The 17,920-nt window shown below is 41.3% G+C and overlaps 1 protein-coding gene and 1 long non-coding RNA gene across 8 annotated transcripts in view; one reads left to right on the top strand and one right to left on the bottom strand.

Moving 5' to 3' along the window:
- LOC310827037 overlaps nucleotides 1-11,546 on the bottom strand; it is a 75,397-nt gene extending 63,851 nt beyond the window's left edge. The window contains exon 1 of the long non-coding RNA XR_014556157.1: nucleotides 11,206-11,546. This is a non-coding gene — a long non-coding RNA (uncharacterized lncRNA). The remainder of the gene's footprint in view (nucleotides 1-11,205) is intronic.
- LOC310826927 (uncharacterized protein) overlaps nucleotides 1-14,257 on the top strand; it is a 59,576-nt gene extending 45,319 nt beyond the window's left edge. For 4 of the 7 annotated variants that reach the window (XM_083702346.1, XM_083702344.1, XM_083702348.1 and 1 more), the window contains 4 exons: nucleotides 4,729-4,876; nucleotides 5,068-5,211; nucleotides 6,055-7,913; nucleotides 13,882-14,257. In XM_083702346.1, coding sequence (XP_083558472.1) covers nucleotides 4,729-4,876; nucleotides 5,068-5,211; nucleotides 6,055-6,524 — 762 coding nt within the window. In that variant the 3' untranslated portion in view covers nucleotides 6,525-7,913; nucleotides 13,882-14,257. Of the gene's footprint in view, nucleotides 1-4,728; nucleotides 4,877-5,067; nucleotides 5,212-6,001; nucleotides 7,914-13,881 lie in introns of those variants that run through there. The other 3 variants (XM_083702347.1, XM_083702349.1, XM_083702350.1) reach the window with 3 other exon arrangements.
- The last annotated feature ends 3,663 nt before the right edge of the window (nucleotides 14,258-17,920 follow it).

Here is a 17,920-nt window from a genome sequence, read left to right as displayed (position 1 = left end):
CGTTCTTTCTTCCCACTTCAGGAACCAAAGAGCTGTATTAAAACAAGCAGGAAGGAGCTTGAAAACTTCCATGGAACAAAAGGCAAAAGTTCACAAGGAAGTATCTTCTGTTTCCCAACGTGAAGACAATTCCTGTTCTTACATATATATATTTCAGAAAACTTAGCTTAACATGTCAAGTTCTGCTAAATCATAATAGGCTAATAACAGTGTTTCTTTCCCAGGAACTTAAAAAAGTGTTTAAGTAGAAGTTTGTTAGGAGGTCAAATGTTTTCTTTAAAATTTCCCATTTTCCAAGTGATGGATCTCCAGTTATGATTTTGCCCTTTCACATGTTCTATTCTGATTTCTATTTAAATGCTGCTCAAGCTAGAATTTAGACTAGAACTTATTCCTTTGGGTCTCTACCAGATGTCTGACAATTTAATGGACCTCTTTGAGGCAGGGATCTATTAGTGGGTCTCCTTTGATTGTCCGGCTTAAGGCTGTTCCAGATCATTAGTGGGAATCTATCCAAAATACAGGCTACAATCCAAAAGACTAACATGCACATATTGCAGGAGCTGTGTGGGCAGCCTGAGCTTTGGCTGATTCTGTTGTACTTCATTCTGCTGAAGAGACAAGCTGCTTGTCTCTTTAGCAGCAGGATCTGCTATGGTAATGCTAGCAAACAAAGCTCCAGCAATAAGTATACTTCTCCAATCTGTGTATCATGCCTTTAAATCATAGCCATTCATTTTTTTTCTTTGACAAGTGAAGCTTTAATTAAGTATGAATCATGCAGTGCTGACTTTTCTTTTGGGGTGTGTATGTGTGAAAGGAAGTTCTACAAACTGCGTTCTGGTTCCATGTCAGAAAAAAATGTTACACTCTAGCTGATGGAAGCATTTAAACACTTGAGTGTGAGAGACCATTCTTTTTTTAAAAAAATTGGGAAGGCTCTTAATTTTTTAATTAGATTTTTAATTTTAATTAGATTTTCATAACATAATTTCAGACTTCAAATTTGTTATACATTTCTCTTATACTCTGACATCCCACAGCCAATCAGAAGCTGTGCTTTGGTTTCCAAACATTTTAGAAGTCAAATGGACTTCCGGAATGGATTCCATTCAACTTCCAAGGCATGACTGTATTCCTCTGTTACATCACACATCTAATATATATTCCTCTAGTTCATATATTATCATTTCTTCCCATTGCTCACATTTCAAATCCTGCCCACGATTTCATTTGGTTGTTATATTTTTTTTCAAATAAGCCAAAAATTCCACTCTTCCATAAATTGTCCATCATGTTGATCTCTTATTCTTGCCGTTAGCTCTGCATAGCCCATTGATTTTAGGAGCTATTCTTCTTTGTTGGACTTCTTTCTTCTTTCCAGTTTTGTGCAAGGGAAGGCTTGTTCTTAATGGCATAAGTAGATCAAGGAGTTCCAGTCCTCTCTATTTAAGTTAATTAAGGTTAATAGTCTTCATTTGTGTTGAACAGGGAGAACCAATTTTAGAGCTCATGCTATGTAAGAAAGGTCTTAAGTTCAGTCCTTGGCATTTCCAGATAAAAGAGTAGGATTGAGAAGAATCTCTGCCTGACAACCTGGAAAACTACTTCCTGTCTCGGGAGAAACAGTTACTGAGGTAGATAGAACAGAGCTCTGACTTGGTATGAAGCAACTCCTTGTAGTATTCAAGGAAGACAAGTTTTGATTAATAGGGATGCCATATTTCTTTGAGTATAGGAAGAAAGCAGGGTAGGAACATTTAAAACTATGCTGAAGTAGCTGGAGTCTCATAAAGCATTAGCTTGTCAGACCTTGCCTGAACACGTCGAGTCATTGGCTTGTTACTTAGTTAACCTTTGTAATACTACAACAGCTTCTAATAATTTAATTTGCACATCACATTTACTTTTTCTGTTACTCTCTACATTCTACACAAAGATTCAATAATTCCCATCCTACACAAGGTGAACTGAGGCCAAGAGTGACCAAAAATGCAGCAGGTCCATAACTAGAGAGAGAACTTTGGACAAAGCACCCACAATTTTAAACCCAGCTCTCTAGCCACTGAGTTGCCTGAGAGCATTAAGCTGCAGTTATTACAGCACTATGTAATAACTGGAAAGATTTAATGTAAGTGACAGCTAGCTGGACCCAAAGAACTCTGAGTGGAAGAACAAGAGAAGAACAAGAGCTTACACAGTGTTATGGAGGGTAGGTTCTACTGCTTATCGTTAGCTTCTGCTTGTGCAAGAGGTTGTTCAAGTAGACCATCTTATGGTTTAATTTCATTTCTGCCCCTGCAACACTATAGTGAGACATAAACAGCCAGAGTCTACTGAGAAGAAGACACCTGGTGGAGCAGTATCTTTAAGGGCTAGCCTACTCTCTTGGGATTTCTAGCAGAACAGCCAATCTGCTGCTCTTTGTTCATTTTCAATCAGCTCATCTTGGAACAATTTGATTTTGTGCCTGGGAAAGTACATTAGGTCACTAAGACGATCTGGCAGCTAGCTCAGTACTTCTTGCTACAGATGGCCAAAAATCTTGGAAGTTAAAATTATCTAAGGCCCATTTCATAATATTTATGTTTCTGTGGGCTATTGGATTCCCTCGGGGGGCAAGGAAGTGACTATTTAATGAGTTTCCTCAAAAATATGCCTTTGTTGTACTTCACTTATCTCCCGCTACTTGATGTTGCAGTACTAGTGTAAAGGTAGCAAACCACATAAAAAGTAAAACATTCATATTTTCCCAGTACATTCATTATCTGGGGGGCAAGGACTTTGTTAATCTTGTGCCTTGTGCATCATGAAAAGCATTATCAGGGAAAACATGGCCAAAGATTAATGCATGAAAAAATGTCATGCAATAATTTGTACTTTTAAAAAGTATAAATTTGTTTTTGTTGTAGTTCTTGGCTCTCTTTCCCCTCAGCTGTACAAACTGGAGCATGAAACGGGGAAGTGTTGCAAAGATTATTTCTTAGAATAGAAACAGATTCTTGCTGCATAAGCCTGTTTTGCAACCTGTAAAGCAGTCTATAAAGGGTGCCGTTTAAAAACTTCATATAAATGTTGTATCCACTGATTATTATTTTTTACTAGAAAAATACTCAAAACTTCTCTCTATATTTCATTATTTTTGTTGTTTTTCTTAACAATATTGCAATGTTTGAGGATCAGAGACATTTGTCAAAGGTACAACTAACTCTTTTAAGAGTTTGATTACTATCACTGCCTACTAGCTCATGAGATAGTCACCCTAGAGGATATACTTCTGTGATGTGGCTACAGGAAATGAGAGAAGGTGACTGTGGGTATCTCCGAAACATACCTAGCAGTTCAGAGACATGTCCTTGGTCTGAAAGAAGAATACTGAGCAGTTGGCAAGTAGGGTGGTTTGTTGGGAAGATTAGTAGTAAATTGCCCTTTCCCTTGGTGTCCTCCACATTCTCAATAAGGAACTGCAAACGGTATGGATGGTTTTTTGACAGTTCCTCTCTTTACTTTCTTAATAGCGGACTCTTTGCATTTGCCCCTTCCTTGGGCTGGGAGAATAAATCTCATCTGCACAATTCATAATATATATTCTTTCATTGTGGACATTTTGTGCTATAGGGGGGGAAAATCCCAGCAATGTGTGTTTGGCACATACTTGTAGGAATTGTCTTTGATGTCTCTACCAATTTTCGCACTCAGTTTCATTGATTGTGCTGTTCAGAAACAGTCACAGCCATCAGGTGTGCTTTGCACGGTCAAACACAGTATGCGGTGCTTACACTTCACAGAATAGAAATTCCCAGCCTGTTGTGGCAATGTGGTCTCGTTAATCAGTGTCCTTACTATTCAAGGTTTCTATAACAGGTGGACATTCAACAGGTGGTTCCGCATTGGCAAAAGCATCAGAAAATAAAAAGTCTGCATTTTTGTGTGTGTGTGCATGAGAGAGAGAGAGAGAGAGAGAGAGAGAGAGAGAAGGAATTGGGAGTGTTGCATACCCCAAGACCTTTCCCTCATCCTGCTACAGTTTTCTTCACTTTCAGTTGCATTCTGTAAAACTCCAAATTTCCTCAGGACTGCAAATACTTAACCTACCTCCAGTGGAGATACAAGAGCTGAATTCTGTGCAAGCTATCAGCATGTCAAAGCCTGCAAGCTGGGCAGCGATTTCCTGTCCCACTCCACCCCCAATTGCTTTCAACCGGCCTTTGCAGCTGTGCGGTTGACATCAGCTTGATCTGCAGTTATCCGCTATAAAGCTTTCCACTGTATGCACATTAATGTTGCCCACCTGCTAAGTGAAGCAGATCAAGACACTTAAAGCTACTAGGCAGGGAGACAGAGCAGAGGATGGTTAGTTGGGAGGAGAACATGCTGTGGAACCACCAGTAAAAGCTGCTTGACTGCTTTTATTTTCCTTTCTAGTAGGACTCCTTTTCTATAGCACAGCAGTATTAGAAAGCACAGCAAACGGCTGAAGCCATGGTTTATTATTTCAGATGTCATATCAACCGCAATTGGCACAAGTTCAAACCAGGACTGAAACCATGCTTCTACATTCTGGTTTGCTAGTCAGCCACCAATGGACTTTGTCAGGTAGATGCCAAGAAAGAAGAATGGTTAAGGTTTGCATGGGTTCATGTGACATCTCATGACATCTGATTGAGCCAGTATGCATTAGGCTCATTGATGCCTAATATTGCATTTTGTTTATTTCCCCCCTCCTAGATACTTGCTTTGCAAGCCGAACTTAACTTCCACAGAAATTTGTATAATCTTCAAGTTAAGTACACCGAAGCTGTCTTTGATGGGATAAAGCAAGCATACCACACATTTCAAGATAATGTTGCCATGGTTCTATGTTCACCATTACAAGGTAAATACATGTCTGTAATAGCAGCATAAACAAAAACAATTTCAAAATACTGACAGGCATGAAATACAAATGTTTAGTGTTTCAAACACCTGAAAACAACTCAAATGCAAGATTTCTCTCTCTCTTGCTGCTTCATACTTTTAATACAGGTCTCCAGGGAGCAATTGATAATTTTCCACTTTCTCTTGTAGATGTTTTTTCTTCTTATACAAAACTTAAAGCAGAAGCTTCAGAGGCAGCTTTGAGAGACTTCCTCACTGCTTTTAGGAACAATGCAGAACAAATCCAATATGCAGTTGAAACTTTGGCTCCACCAGTGAATCAGCAGCACGAAGGTAAGAACCTTACTTGTACAATTTGGATTGATAAAGGATGCACTTGATAGGCTTGTCTTGGTGTCTTGTCTCTTTTTTTAAAAAAAAAGGGCATGGGAAGAGAGCCACTCTTAGATATCTTGCATCACTGATTTATCCTTAATTTTCAGCATTAGGTCAAATAGAAAATAGCTGATCTAGTACATTCAGCCTAGTTCAAGACTTGAGCAGTGATGAGGCGATTTTGTAAAAAAAATAAAATAAAAATGAAGTTCCTCCCTTGATTGGTTCCTGATTTTTATCTTTTACTCCATTGAATGTATCTTATATGGTGTGTTTGAATGTGAATGTATAGTGTATTATGTTGTGAACCAGTATCTTCAAAGTTAAAGTATCAGTCACAGTTTGGAAATTGTAAGGCTCACCTTGACTCAGGTGTTATTGGACTACAACTCCCATAATCCCATACCATGTTTGCTGATGAGTTGGAAGTGTCCAACAACATATGGAGGGCCACAGATTCCCCATCTTTGTTGCAAGGGATATCCAATATCCCGCCAGTGGAAGCTCAAATTTCGCACATGCCAGAAGCACATTTGGGGCTTTATTTGATAATGAAAGGCATCTATAAGCTGTTGATTTTCTAATAGCTGAGAGGGCTCTCTAGTAATGTTCTAGCTTGCCATTCTTTTCTAGGTTCATGATAAATAGCACATTGAGAAGATACAGTTGATCACTGAAATGCATTAAATACTATGTTATCACAAACAGTTTCAAATCAACTGCTTATTTATGCCTTACTATTGTTTAGGTTGAATGAATGGTGCAGTATAGCTCCCTACCTTCTTTTAATTTACCCTTAAGGTGATGAGGCCTTGTCAAAGTTTGGAAAAGTGTTCTTCCTGTCTTTGGAACGTTCCCTCAAAGTCTGTGGAGAGCAACGGGATAAGGCAGCCAGTGAAATGGAAACCTTGCAAACGGAACTGGACCAGGCCTTTGAAACTCTTCGGAATTTAAGGGACCAAAAAGCAAAGAAAGTGGGAGCCAGCCAGCATTTTCCAAAGCAGGAAGATGACAGAGCAGATGGACTAGAAGAAAGGGGCTTGAATGTACTTCCAAAACACAAGCCTGAGCCTGAACCAACATCCACATTTCCTGTAGACAGGCATAGCCTCTCGCTAAAACATGCTTCTGTTACAGAGAGGGAATCTGTCAAGCCATCTTCCAAGCAGAAAATGGAAAGCTCTGATGGTTTGAATGTTCAGCAGAAGGGGAAGCTCCTACACCGGAGCAAGAGTATGAAAAACACGGAAAGGCCACCATGGCAAAGTTAGACATAGCTCTTTGGGCCTGACAGCCTTAGCTTTGTCAACAACTCTTAACTGAATTCTCTGGGAGTGAAGTTGTGACTATGTGGTGTATCCGTGGGATGTAAGCTTATTTTCCTCTGGGAGTTGATTTTATACTCTTTAGTGGCTCCTGAGAGCCATTTTATACATGTCAAATTTCATTCCCTAGAACTGTTTCCTGTTTAGAAAACAGAAAACATTCGGCCTGTTGAAGCAACTTCCACATAATGTTAAAAGACATGGGAACATGCTGAAAAATCACATATCTTTGAAGAAACCGAATGTCAAAGCTGGAATGTGTGCATAGAGAGAAGACGAATGCCATTGGGTGCATCACAACTCTAAAATTAAATTCTGCACCTCTTCTGGCACTTTTTGCAGTGCTTTATAACCTAAGAAGTGTACTTATCCCTGACTGTCATTGGGTCAGGGCTTTATATGTATGCAAGACAATGTAAGCTAGATAATGGCTTTGAAGGTAATCGAATGCACATCAATACCCCTCTTTTTTCCTCACTTTCCTTCTTGTGGTGCAGGCACATGTAACAGATGGAGAATAGCACTGTGGGACTTCCATGAGCTAAATAATCAGGACATTTGGTTTTCAGATATCAGTGCAGAGGGTGTCTTAGGGAAAGACATTTACTGGTTTTTATTTTTTTATTTTTGATGGTTCCCTATTAGTTCTGAAGCAATAGCCCAGGTAGTTGCTAAGCAGATGTACCCCAAGCATCCACTGGAATTTAATGGAAGAGACTTTGAACCTATCTCACCTCGATTTTACACTGTCCTTTTCCTACACAGATGCTTTGGCTTGAAAACAATCCTTGAAGCAGGCTTGTGATTTGTGGCATTCCACAAAGCCAAGTCTGGTTCTCCGTAAATGGTCTCAGCTATCTGAGAAACTTGATTGTTCTCCTTGGCTTGCTAGCCCTGCTAAAAGCAATACTCTGGGCCTCATGCTTACGAGGCTAATAAAACTGCCCAAAATGATAGCATGAGGATCAAGGACAGCATTCAAAATGTTTATGACTTGTGAATGGTTTTGACGACCCCCTTTTTTTGTTTGAGAATGATGCAAAATATTATGCTCTGTAGCATTTTTTAAATTGTATTTAAATTATATTTCATTTCAAGCCCCCCCATCAACTATTAGTTGAAATGCCGAAGATGAAATGTTTCTTTGTTCTCGTTAATAAATGACAGAAATAGAATGCAACCTTTGTTTTGTTGTTCAACCAGCTTCAACGGTGGAATGATTTTTTCCCTGTTTCCTTCATTTTCTGAGTATCTCTTACAGATGCTTCCAAATGCATAAGGACTAAAATAAGCTTGTGTCAATTTGCTTGAGACTCTTTCCACGGTCCTTCTAAGGTAAGTGGCCTTGATAGCTACAGAAGTCTCTTAAAGAGAGTCAATATGAATTTCCATGTATTATTAAGTTAGTGCTCATCAAATCCTTGGGTTTTTAAATTATAATAGTTATTCTCATATTTAACAAAGAAAATGTTCAAAGTAATTCACATAAATAAGAACACTGATCTTAAAATCCCCCAAAATAGGCAAGAGTTAAGACTTATTTTAATATTTAAGAATATTAAATCAGAGCATGGCTCTCTAAAAGCAACAGTAAAAACTACTATGAAAGTCTGAGAATAAAAACGATTTAACCTTCTGTCAAAGTGATTGAGAAGGTGTTATTCTGCAAAGGTGGCACCGCCATTGGAAAGACCCTCTCTCCAGTTGCTACTCACCTAACATCTGCCAGTGTAGGCAGACAGAGGATGGCACCTGATACTTCATAAGGAAGAAGACTGTCTTTGTGGTACCCAAACTGTTTAGGGCTTTAAAGTTCCAAAGCATTAAAAGAAATAATCTTTGTATACCACTTACTCATTTGGGTCAGGGGGTTAATAAATGATTGATAATGATAAGACTTCTGTTGACCAAAAAGACCATTTGGATTACTTTGGAACACTTCATGTCGCCCTATTTGATCCAGAGCTATGATCACATTCCCCAAGCCCATTTACTGAAATAGAATAGCTGTAGTGACAGGAGAGTAATGTTCTGATGGACATGCCAGGATAAAATCCATATCATGCAAGGAAAATGAATAGTTTACCATCTCAGTGCAACCATTTTATAAATGAAGAAAGTCAGAGCAGATCTTGAACTAATCTTTCTTTCTTTCTTTCTTTCTTTCTTTCTTTCTTTCTTTCTTTCTTTCTTTCTTTCTTTCCTTTCTTTTTTCTTTCTCTCTCCCTCTCCCCCCCCCGCCCGAGAGAGAGAAAGAAAGAAAGAAAGAAAGAAAGAAAGAAAGAAAGAAAAAGAAAAGACAAAGTGCAAGTGGAGGGAGAGAAATTTCCCTTCCTCTTTTGGAAGCGCGATCTTTCCCTTCATCCTTTAGTCGTGCTTGTCTCCAAAGGCACCAGATGTAGCAGATTGATCAGCAGGATGGCTACCAGCAGCACAAGTGACAGCATGATTGGTTGCCTATTCCATTTTAAGGTGATCTTGGCCTTGCTCACAAGCAGTTATGGAGCTGAAATTCATTAGTATGTTTGAAGGAGACTCTTCTGTCAGCTTGCTGGGAGGGGAGAATGGAGTCCCACTGCCAGCAGCTCTTGCTTCATTTCAAAAAATATATATTTGATCTCCTAAATTCTGCTGGTTTTCCGTACATAATTTATGAGACTCGTTTATTCTGCGCTTTCACATGTAAATAGCCATCCACCCACTGTGTCTTCTGAATTGCATTTTAATTACGTTAGGCTTGTGGTTCCCCCCCTGATTTTTAAACTAGTATGTGATACATGTTCAGATGGAAATTAATGATTTTAACTACTCATGGCTATAGTTGCTGTAATGTTATTGGGTGTTTTAAGCAAGGAGGAAGAAAAGTAGTTTCAAAAAGAAAGAAAAGAGATTCTAGTTTGCTGATCGCTAAGTCATTTTATGTAATATTACAAATCGTTGAGATTTAATTAATCTGTATATTGGAAACATGTGTTTGGACTCCCAACATTTAGTTTATAATAACCTTAACATAATTAATTTTCAAAGTGTGCAAACGGCTTTCTTTGAAAATGATCTCCAGCATCCATATTAATAATAAAACAAACCATGCTTTGCTATTGAATTAGGCATTTCCTTTGAAGTGAGTCCAGAGAAACGATATGCCATTCTCAGTCATGTTAATTCTCTGATGCAAGGCTTATGGAAATATAGTACAATTAGCTACATGCTAACAACCACCTTGCTGCACTTCCCAAAATACCATTTCACGAAAGGCTCACCCAGAAGTCTGGAGCAGTACATTTCACTAGTGTGGTGGTCCTGTTTTGCAAATTAGTTGGCATTGTAACTATGGACCCTTTGCTTTTTCCTAGTCTTATCCCATTACCTATAGGGCTTCAGAGTGGACTAGTATAAACAGAATTCAATATTTTGAAGCATTCAGAGGGGCCATGATGGTTTCCTTTGTGACAAAGCACATGCGTCTTGGTAGTAGTAATATAATATATACCATATTTTTTGTTCTATAAGACTCACATTTTCCCTCCTAAAAAGTAAGGGGAAATGTGTGTGCGTCTTATGGAGCGAATTCAGGCTGTGCAGCTATCCCAGAAGCCAGAACATCAAGAGGGATTGCTGCTTTCACTGCGCAGCGATCCCTCTTGCTGTTCTGGCTTCTGATATTCAGAATATTTTTTTCCTTGTTTTCCTCCTCCCAAAACTAGGTGCGTCTTGTGGTCTGGTGCGTCTTATAGAGTGAAAAATACGGTATATGGCACTGCTCCCAGTTCAGATAATGATGACTCTGTACATCCTTACCATCCCAGGGATACTGAGATTCAGCAGCTAAGCATCTCTTGGCCCTCACTTTAGAATATCTAGCCACCTTCTCTTGGCCAAGGTGCTTCATCCAGCCTTTGCTCTGGGAGCAGAGCACAGCTGTGCGTTCTGAGGGCAAGGTCTTTAACCTCATGTGAATGGCCTGCGACATCATGTTGTACCTTAGGCAGCTCTGCCAAGATGGAGAAGAGTTAAGCAACAGGCTGGTCTGAAAGAGATAACAGAACCAGTTTAAGCCAGCTATGCCTCTCTGAAGGAATAACCCAAACATCACGAACCTTCTTGCTTCTTTCACACAGAGAAGCTTCCAGAACCCTCTTGAATTAAGTAGAATAGGAGAGATCTCTACACATCAGGTCAATACTTTCTGTACTAAGGAATGCAAACTGACCCCCCCACCATTTATTAGGTGCAGGAGGTAATGATATGCAAAATACCTATAGAAAAACTTTGCATGTGCACCTTCCTTCTACAAAAATAAATCCTAGCCTTGTGTTGCTAGACCTGCAATTCACCAGCAGAAAACAGAGTTACCATCTGCTTCTAAGACTAGCAGAAAGACATCCTGACTCCTAGAAAAAAACAACCTTCTTAAACTAAATGTAGCCCTTCACATTATAAAACAACACGCTACCTATGAAACCTGACACAGTCAAGGGGAAAAAACCAGGCCTTTATGATTGTAGTCTATACCTTGTGGCCTTGCATAGAGAAAACTTGGTGGGTTATAGTTGTTGTTGTTTAGTCGTGTCCGACTCTTCGTGACCCCATGGACCAGAGCACACCAGGCACTTCTGTCTTCCACTGCCTCCCGCAGTTTGGTCAGACTCATGTTTGTAGCTTCGAAGACACTATCCAACCATCTCATCCTCTGTCGTCCCCTTCTCCTTGTGCCCTCCATCTTTCCCAACATCAGGGTCTTTTCCAGAGAGTCTTCTCTTCTCATGAGGTGGCCAAAGTATTAGAGCCTCAGCTTCAGGATCTGTCCTTCCAGTGAGCACTCAGGGCTGATTTCCTTAAGTATGGATAGGTTTGATCTTCTTGCAGTCCATGGGACTCTCAAGAGTCTCCTCCAGCACCATAATTCAAAAGCATCAATTCTTCGGCAATCAGCCTTCTTTATGATCCAGCTCTCACTTCCATACATCACTACTGGGAAAACCATAGCTTTTACTATACGGACCTTTGTTGGCAAGGTGCTGTCTCTACTTTTTAAGATGCTGTCTAGGTTTGTCATTGCTTTCCTCCCAAGAAGCAGACGTCTCTTAATTTCGTGGCTGCTGTCACCATCTGCAGTGAGGGTTATAGTAGGGTAAGCCAGAAAGGAATGTGTGACTGTTATGCAGAAGTACTAGAGTCAAAATTCTTATGTAACCACTAGAATCCAGGGCATAATAATCATGTTATTCTTTGTCTATAGCACCACAGAGCTGATCATAGAGCTCTTGTACTATTTTTCTCTCATTTCTCTCATGACAATTACCCATTTGCTGGTTTAAAGGGAAAGACAAAGTCAGTTGGCTTCATTGTCCCAGAGATTAGTCAATACTGCTGGCCGCTAGGCTCCATTGCCTCTCTCATATTTTCCCAATATTGAGTAGCTGCTACAGCTCCACATTTATGCTGAGCCCTGCAATGGCATGCCATGATCTCAAGTGGGTTTGGGTGTCTCTTGGGAGAGAATCAGGAGTTGGCTGGAAGCAGATTGCTATTAGAGAGAACCTATAGGCTGAAATTGGAAATAGAACCATTGGTCAAGACTCATGTGTGTGCATCTCCATTCCATTAACAACAATGACTGTAATTTTGTGACCAGAATTATCCTTATTTTACCACTGATTTATCTGAGCCAAGATGAGTTAGGTCTGCATAATACAAATTCAATACAGAGCTGTATGTGCTTGATTACATGCTAATGATGTGTAAAGAAGTTCCTCTCTTGATTATATTTTCTAATTATTTCCTTCTATCAATTTATCTACTACCAGAACTTCTATCAAAGTATCTCTCTCTCTCGTTCTAACACATTCTCCTTCCACTTTGAATATAACATTCCTTTCAGTTGTATAACTATAGAAATTACTAATTTACTGTTGATTTAATAAATCTACAATGCCTTTATGCTATTCCCTTCAACATTTCAAATATGTAATCTCAGTGGTCTTTACACCAGTACTGAGCCTAATATAATTTTCTGCCATTATCTGAGTATATTCTGAAAATTTTTACTGGAGACTTCCCAGTTTATATCAGCTTCTACATTCTCTCAGATCTAATGACATTATATTGCCCTCTTCCTCTTCCTCTACAGTGATTCACTATTGTTTTCCACATTTACTTTAAGCTCACATCCCTTACATTTCAAGGTTTGCTTTATCTTCTTGCCTTCATTGTCTCTACCTTTGGATGTGAATGTTTCTCAAGGAGGTATGCCTTATTGGCCCTTGTTAAAACCACCTGAGTGCATGAAGGCTATATTCAGATTAAATTCTTTCATTACATATCCATTCCCTGAACCACCATCTTTAAAACGTTGCTAATAAATCCTCCTGACATAAAAACCAGTTGCATTTGAAGCTGATTTGGGTTTAAAGGTTGTCACGTTACAGTAGTTCAAGGATGTTGGTAATGCAGCCCTCGACTACTATATTTTCTGCAAGTCTAGTAGGACACCCTTTTCCCAAGCACTTTTCGAACTTAGCTGAAAGGTCCCTATGAACATCTTCCATTAGCCATGATTTACAGGTGCCCTTGTACCCCACAGCAGCAAGTTCAGTAAGTTTATTCCAGAATTTGATAGCTTGGATAAAGATAACAAAAGAAAACAGCTGCTGTCCGCTTGTAAGAAATATATTCCTTCTCGGCTAAGACCCAAGTTTCAGCTAGAAAAAAACATTATTTTTTTGGCAATGTTTTATTCCCATTCAATAAAAAAAGGTAATGACAGACACATAGTGAACCAAGTCGTGAATGTGTTGTGGTGATATGTGGTGTGTATTAGATCAAAATTATAAATTATAAAGAATTACAAAGCTGGAAAGGACCACCAAGTCATGGAATCCAGTCCCGTGGCCTCCACACCAGTTCTGTGCAGTTTAGACCACATCATTCAGTTCACTGGGAGAAAGAAAGAACAATGAAAGTGCACCATGTCAGTGTACCTGGATGAACAGTTACCACCATGAGAAAATGAGGCAAACCACTCAGTATAGAGCAAAGTTGATATAAAACCAAAATGACTGATGGGGGAGGATGTTAGGTATAATACATGGGATTTCTTGTCCATAATGTATACAGTTTGGCCAGAAGTGCAGTACAGCAGTGGATAGTATCAGCATCAACTGTGAGAGTTACTGTAGGCCAGGATTCTTTGGTAGCAAGAAACCATTTTGTTTATTTGATTGGACCGGCAAACAGTTGGAAAGCCATCTCAAGTAGAACATGCATGAGATTCTAGACAAGGAATGCATTTTTTTCTTTTCAGAAAGCCACTGTCTGAATCACCAAGAAGTGAACATGAGATGCAGATGGGTCCCTAAAGTCATTAATTGAGCCATAGTAGGTTGTGCATTACTTTGTTAAAATATAGTGGCTCTTAAAAAATTGTTCATTAATTTACTCATCGTATTTAGGAGCAGTGACATGTCTGTCTGCTGAGATTTCTTTAAGTTGACAGTTCTCAGGCGCTCCCCATAGATCGGCCTTCGTGGTTGGATTTTTAAATGGACTTAATTAATTCCACCCTATTATGAGAAAAACAGAGAAAGGATCTCTTGTGGGATAATTCTTGACCTCGGGCAACAGTGGAAGAATGCAACTTTTTGTACAATCATATCAAATAAATATAGTGTGAAATTTCATTGTTGGAGCTCTTATATTCTGTTATCTTCAGGAAATACCTAAAACGACCTATTTTTGAATAGGATATGATCTGCTGAAGCACTGTTATTACACTAATTGCTGGGCCCAAATATGAAAAACCACAATTGGCATTTTCTAAATCTTTTCTCACGCTAAAGAACATATAATATAGCTAACCTTCACATGTTGCTGAAAAAGATTACCCTGGAATTGGATCACACGGTACAGGTGCTTGGTCACAGAACTGCTATCTGCCACCTGAAAAATCCTGCCTGGTTTTTTGGGACACCAGCAAGCCCCATACTCAAACAGGGCCCATTCTTTGACTACCATCACTGTTACCTTGGCTGAACAAGGTTCAGTTTTGTTAATCCTCACCCATCTGAGCTTAATAGCTAGGCACAACCTTTGCTGCCTCAGTTTGGATTATTATGAGGAACAGTATGTAGGCAAGAAATTCAAGGATGCAAGTTAAGGCGCCTATTTTTGTAACTTTTGACTTTAAAATGTTGGCAGATGCACTGCGTGGACAGGCGGGGTCCCCAGATCCCAAGCGGTCCCCCCCTGTCATGTGGAATAATGACTCAAGACAACGTGCTATGGGATTAAATTGGCCACAACTTTATTAAATTTCAAATGTGGGTAGACCTTGGCTCAGGCATTGGGCGTTCTCCCTCCCCAGTCCCCAGCCGGGGACCTAGGGAGCTTCAGGGTTATCCAGTGTGTGTGTGTGGGGGGGGATGGGCCGGCTCTGGAGAACATATGTTCAAGCAGAGATAGCCGCCCCCGTTACGCCACCGCCGCAGGGGAGAGCAATGACGACCTTTTGGCGTACGGTCAAAGCCTCCCTTCAGAAACCCCTTTAACGGGGATCCCTGGTATCGCCACCGCAAAGAGGAAGATGGACTAAAGGATTCCGCCCAAGGCCTGATACCGCCAAAGTTGTGACGTTTTGCTACGGGAAAGGCGAAACCTGCCAATGCAGGGAAATTCCTTTCCGGCCCTTTAACAGCGACCTTAACGTAGCAGCGCCCGCATACCTGTGAAGAAAAGTTAACCTGAAAACCTGTGAAGAAAAGTTAACCTGCAAAAGAAGACATTAACTGAGGGTGGGTAGGGTGGGAGAAGCTCTGGAACCAAGTGAGGATTCCCAGGTAAGATCCTCCCTCTATTGTGTGGGCAGGTAATCCCTCCCCTACCTGGCCTGGTCTCCTTGGCAACGCTTCCCCCAGGTGGGATTGGACAACTGACTGAGGTAGGCGGAGACCTCCAGGTATCCCACCTGAGGGAAGGCAAAGCCAAGCCTATGCTGATGGGGCCGCTCCAGATCTAGGGCTGCACGCGTCCACGCAAAGAGCGCCCCCCGTTTTAAGCGGGGAGCGGTCATTATACTAAGGATTAGTTTTAATGTCTTAGTAGTGCAATGTCCAACAATGCCCCACTACTTTCTGTTTATGAAAGATGCAGCATGTATAATGCATGTCCACAAGAGAATTCACTAACTTGCACAAATGTTATAAAATGAGACACTGTGGGCAACTGAAACAAAGAAAATCAGTGCAGCCTGAAAGCAATGTAAACCCCTTTTTCTGACAGATTGAAAACAAGAAGCCGTAATTGCCAACGTGGCTCACAACGACAGTTTTCTTTGATCTCTGTAATTTGCAGTCATGACCAAATATGCAAAGGGACCAATCCTTTTAAATAAAAGATCTTAAAAATGTGGGTCATTAGTTCTGAAAAATGCAAAAATATTTAAATATATATATTACTTAAAGCATGTTCTAGGCACAAGGTTAACAGTAAGGCAACTCTGATTTCATTTTACTTTTATAAGACTCAATTGGTGTCATTCACTTTATCAGAACTAGTTGAGTACATGAATCCAGTGCCTTGATTTTTATGGGCTTCCCCAGCTAAACATTTTTTTTCTTCTGAAGGAGACCCATTTTTATCTAACCCCCTCCCCCTCTCATTGGTGTGTGTTAATAATAATAATAAAATATAAAAGTACACACACACAAAATTCAGTAACACCAGGAGCCTGGACAGCCCCGTGGTTTTCCACGGATCTGAGGGCAATGAAACAATCGTTGAGACGGCTAGAGCGCCGGTGGCGGATAACTCATTCCGAATCTGTCCGGACACAGGTTAGAGCTCAACGTCAAGCCTACCAAGTGGCGATAGCAACGGCGAAGAAGAATTTCTTCACCGTCTCTATTGCATCTGCAGAAAACAGCAGCAGGAGACTTTTTCAGGTGGTTCACAATTTAGCGGAACCACCTGCAACATCGGGGCCCAGTACGGGCCACATGTTCTCCTGCAATGATTCTGCAAAGTTTTTTGCAGATAAAATCACTCAGATTCGGGAAGAAGTAGACTCCACCGTGGGAGCAGGGCCGGGGCGGGAGAGTGCTAGAGTTCTGTCTAGTCAAGTTGAGTGGGATCAATTCCAATCTGTTACCTCCGAGGATGTGGACAGGCTGCTTGGACGAGTGAAACCAACCACCTGTCTCCTGGATCCTTGCCCATCCTGGCTTATAAAAGCTAGCCGGGAAGGACTGGGCGATGGGCTTCGTGGGGTGGTGAATGCTTCCCTCCGTGAGGGAGCCTTCCCAGACTCGCTGAAAGAGGCGGTTATTAAACCGCTTCTTAAAAAACCATCTTTAGATGCGGCCACGATGGCCAACTATCGCCCAGTCTCAAATCTTTCATTCTTGGGCAAGGTGATTGAGCGAGCGGTTGCCGAACAACTCCAGGCATGCCTGGAAGAAGCGGACCATTTGGATCCCTTCCAGTCGGGATTCAGGCCTCATCATGGCACTGAAACTGCCTTGCTCGCACTGGTTGATGATCTCCGGCGGGCTAGGGACAAAGGTGAGAGCTGTTTCCTAGTTCTGCTGGATCTCTCAGCGGCGTTTGATACCATCGACCATAACATTCTTCTGGACCGTCTGGAGGGGCTCGGAGCTGGGGGCACTGTCATACAGTGGTTCCGCTCCTTCCTCCTGGGCCGTGTTCAGAAAGTGGTGGTGGGGGATGAGTGTTCAGACCCCTGGGCTCTCACTTGTGGGGTGCCCCAGGGTTCTGTCCTCTCCCCCATGCTTTTCAACATTTACATGCAGCCGCTGGGAGAGATCATCAGGAGGTTTGGGCTGGGTGTTCATCAGTATGCGGATGATACCCAGCTCTACCTCTCTTTTAAATCAGAACCAGTGAGGGCGGTGAAGGTCCTGTGTGAGTGTTTGGAGGCGGTTGGAGGATGGATGGCGGCTAACAGATTGAGGTTGAATCCTGACAAGGCAGAGGTACTGTTTTTGGGGGACAGGAGGCGGGCAGGTGTGGAGGATTCCCTGGTCCTGAATGGGGTAACTGTGCCCCTGAAGGACCAGGTGCGCAGCCTGGGAGTCATTTTGGACTCATAGCTGTCCATGGAGGCACAGGTCAAATCTGTGTCCAGGGCAGCTGTTTACCAGCTCCATCTGGTACGTAGGCTGAGACCCTATCTGCCTGCGGACTGTCTCGCCAGAGTGGTGCATGCTCTGGTTATCTCCCGCTTGGACTACTGCAATGCACTCTACATGGGGCTACCTTTGAAGGTGACTCGGAAACTTCAACTAATCCAGAATGCGGCAGCTAGACTGGTGACTGGGGGTGGCCGC

This window comes from Podarcis gaigeae (genome assembly GCF_964106915.1).
Source record: "Podarcis gaigeae genome assembly, chromosome: 11".
Lineage (NCBI taxonomy): Eukaryota > Metazoa > Chordata > Lepidosauria > Squamata > Lacertidae > Podarcis > Podarcis gaigeae.
This window is presented reverse-complemented; position numbering and strand designations above follow the sequence as displayed.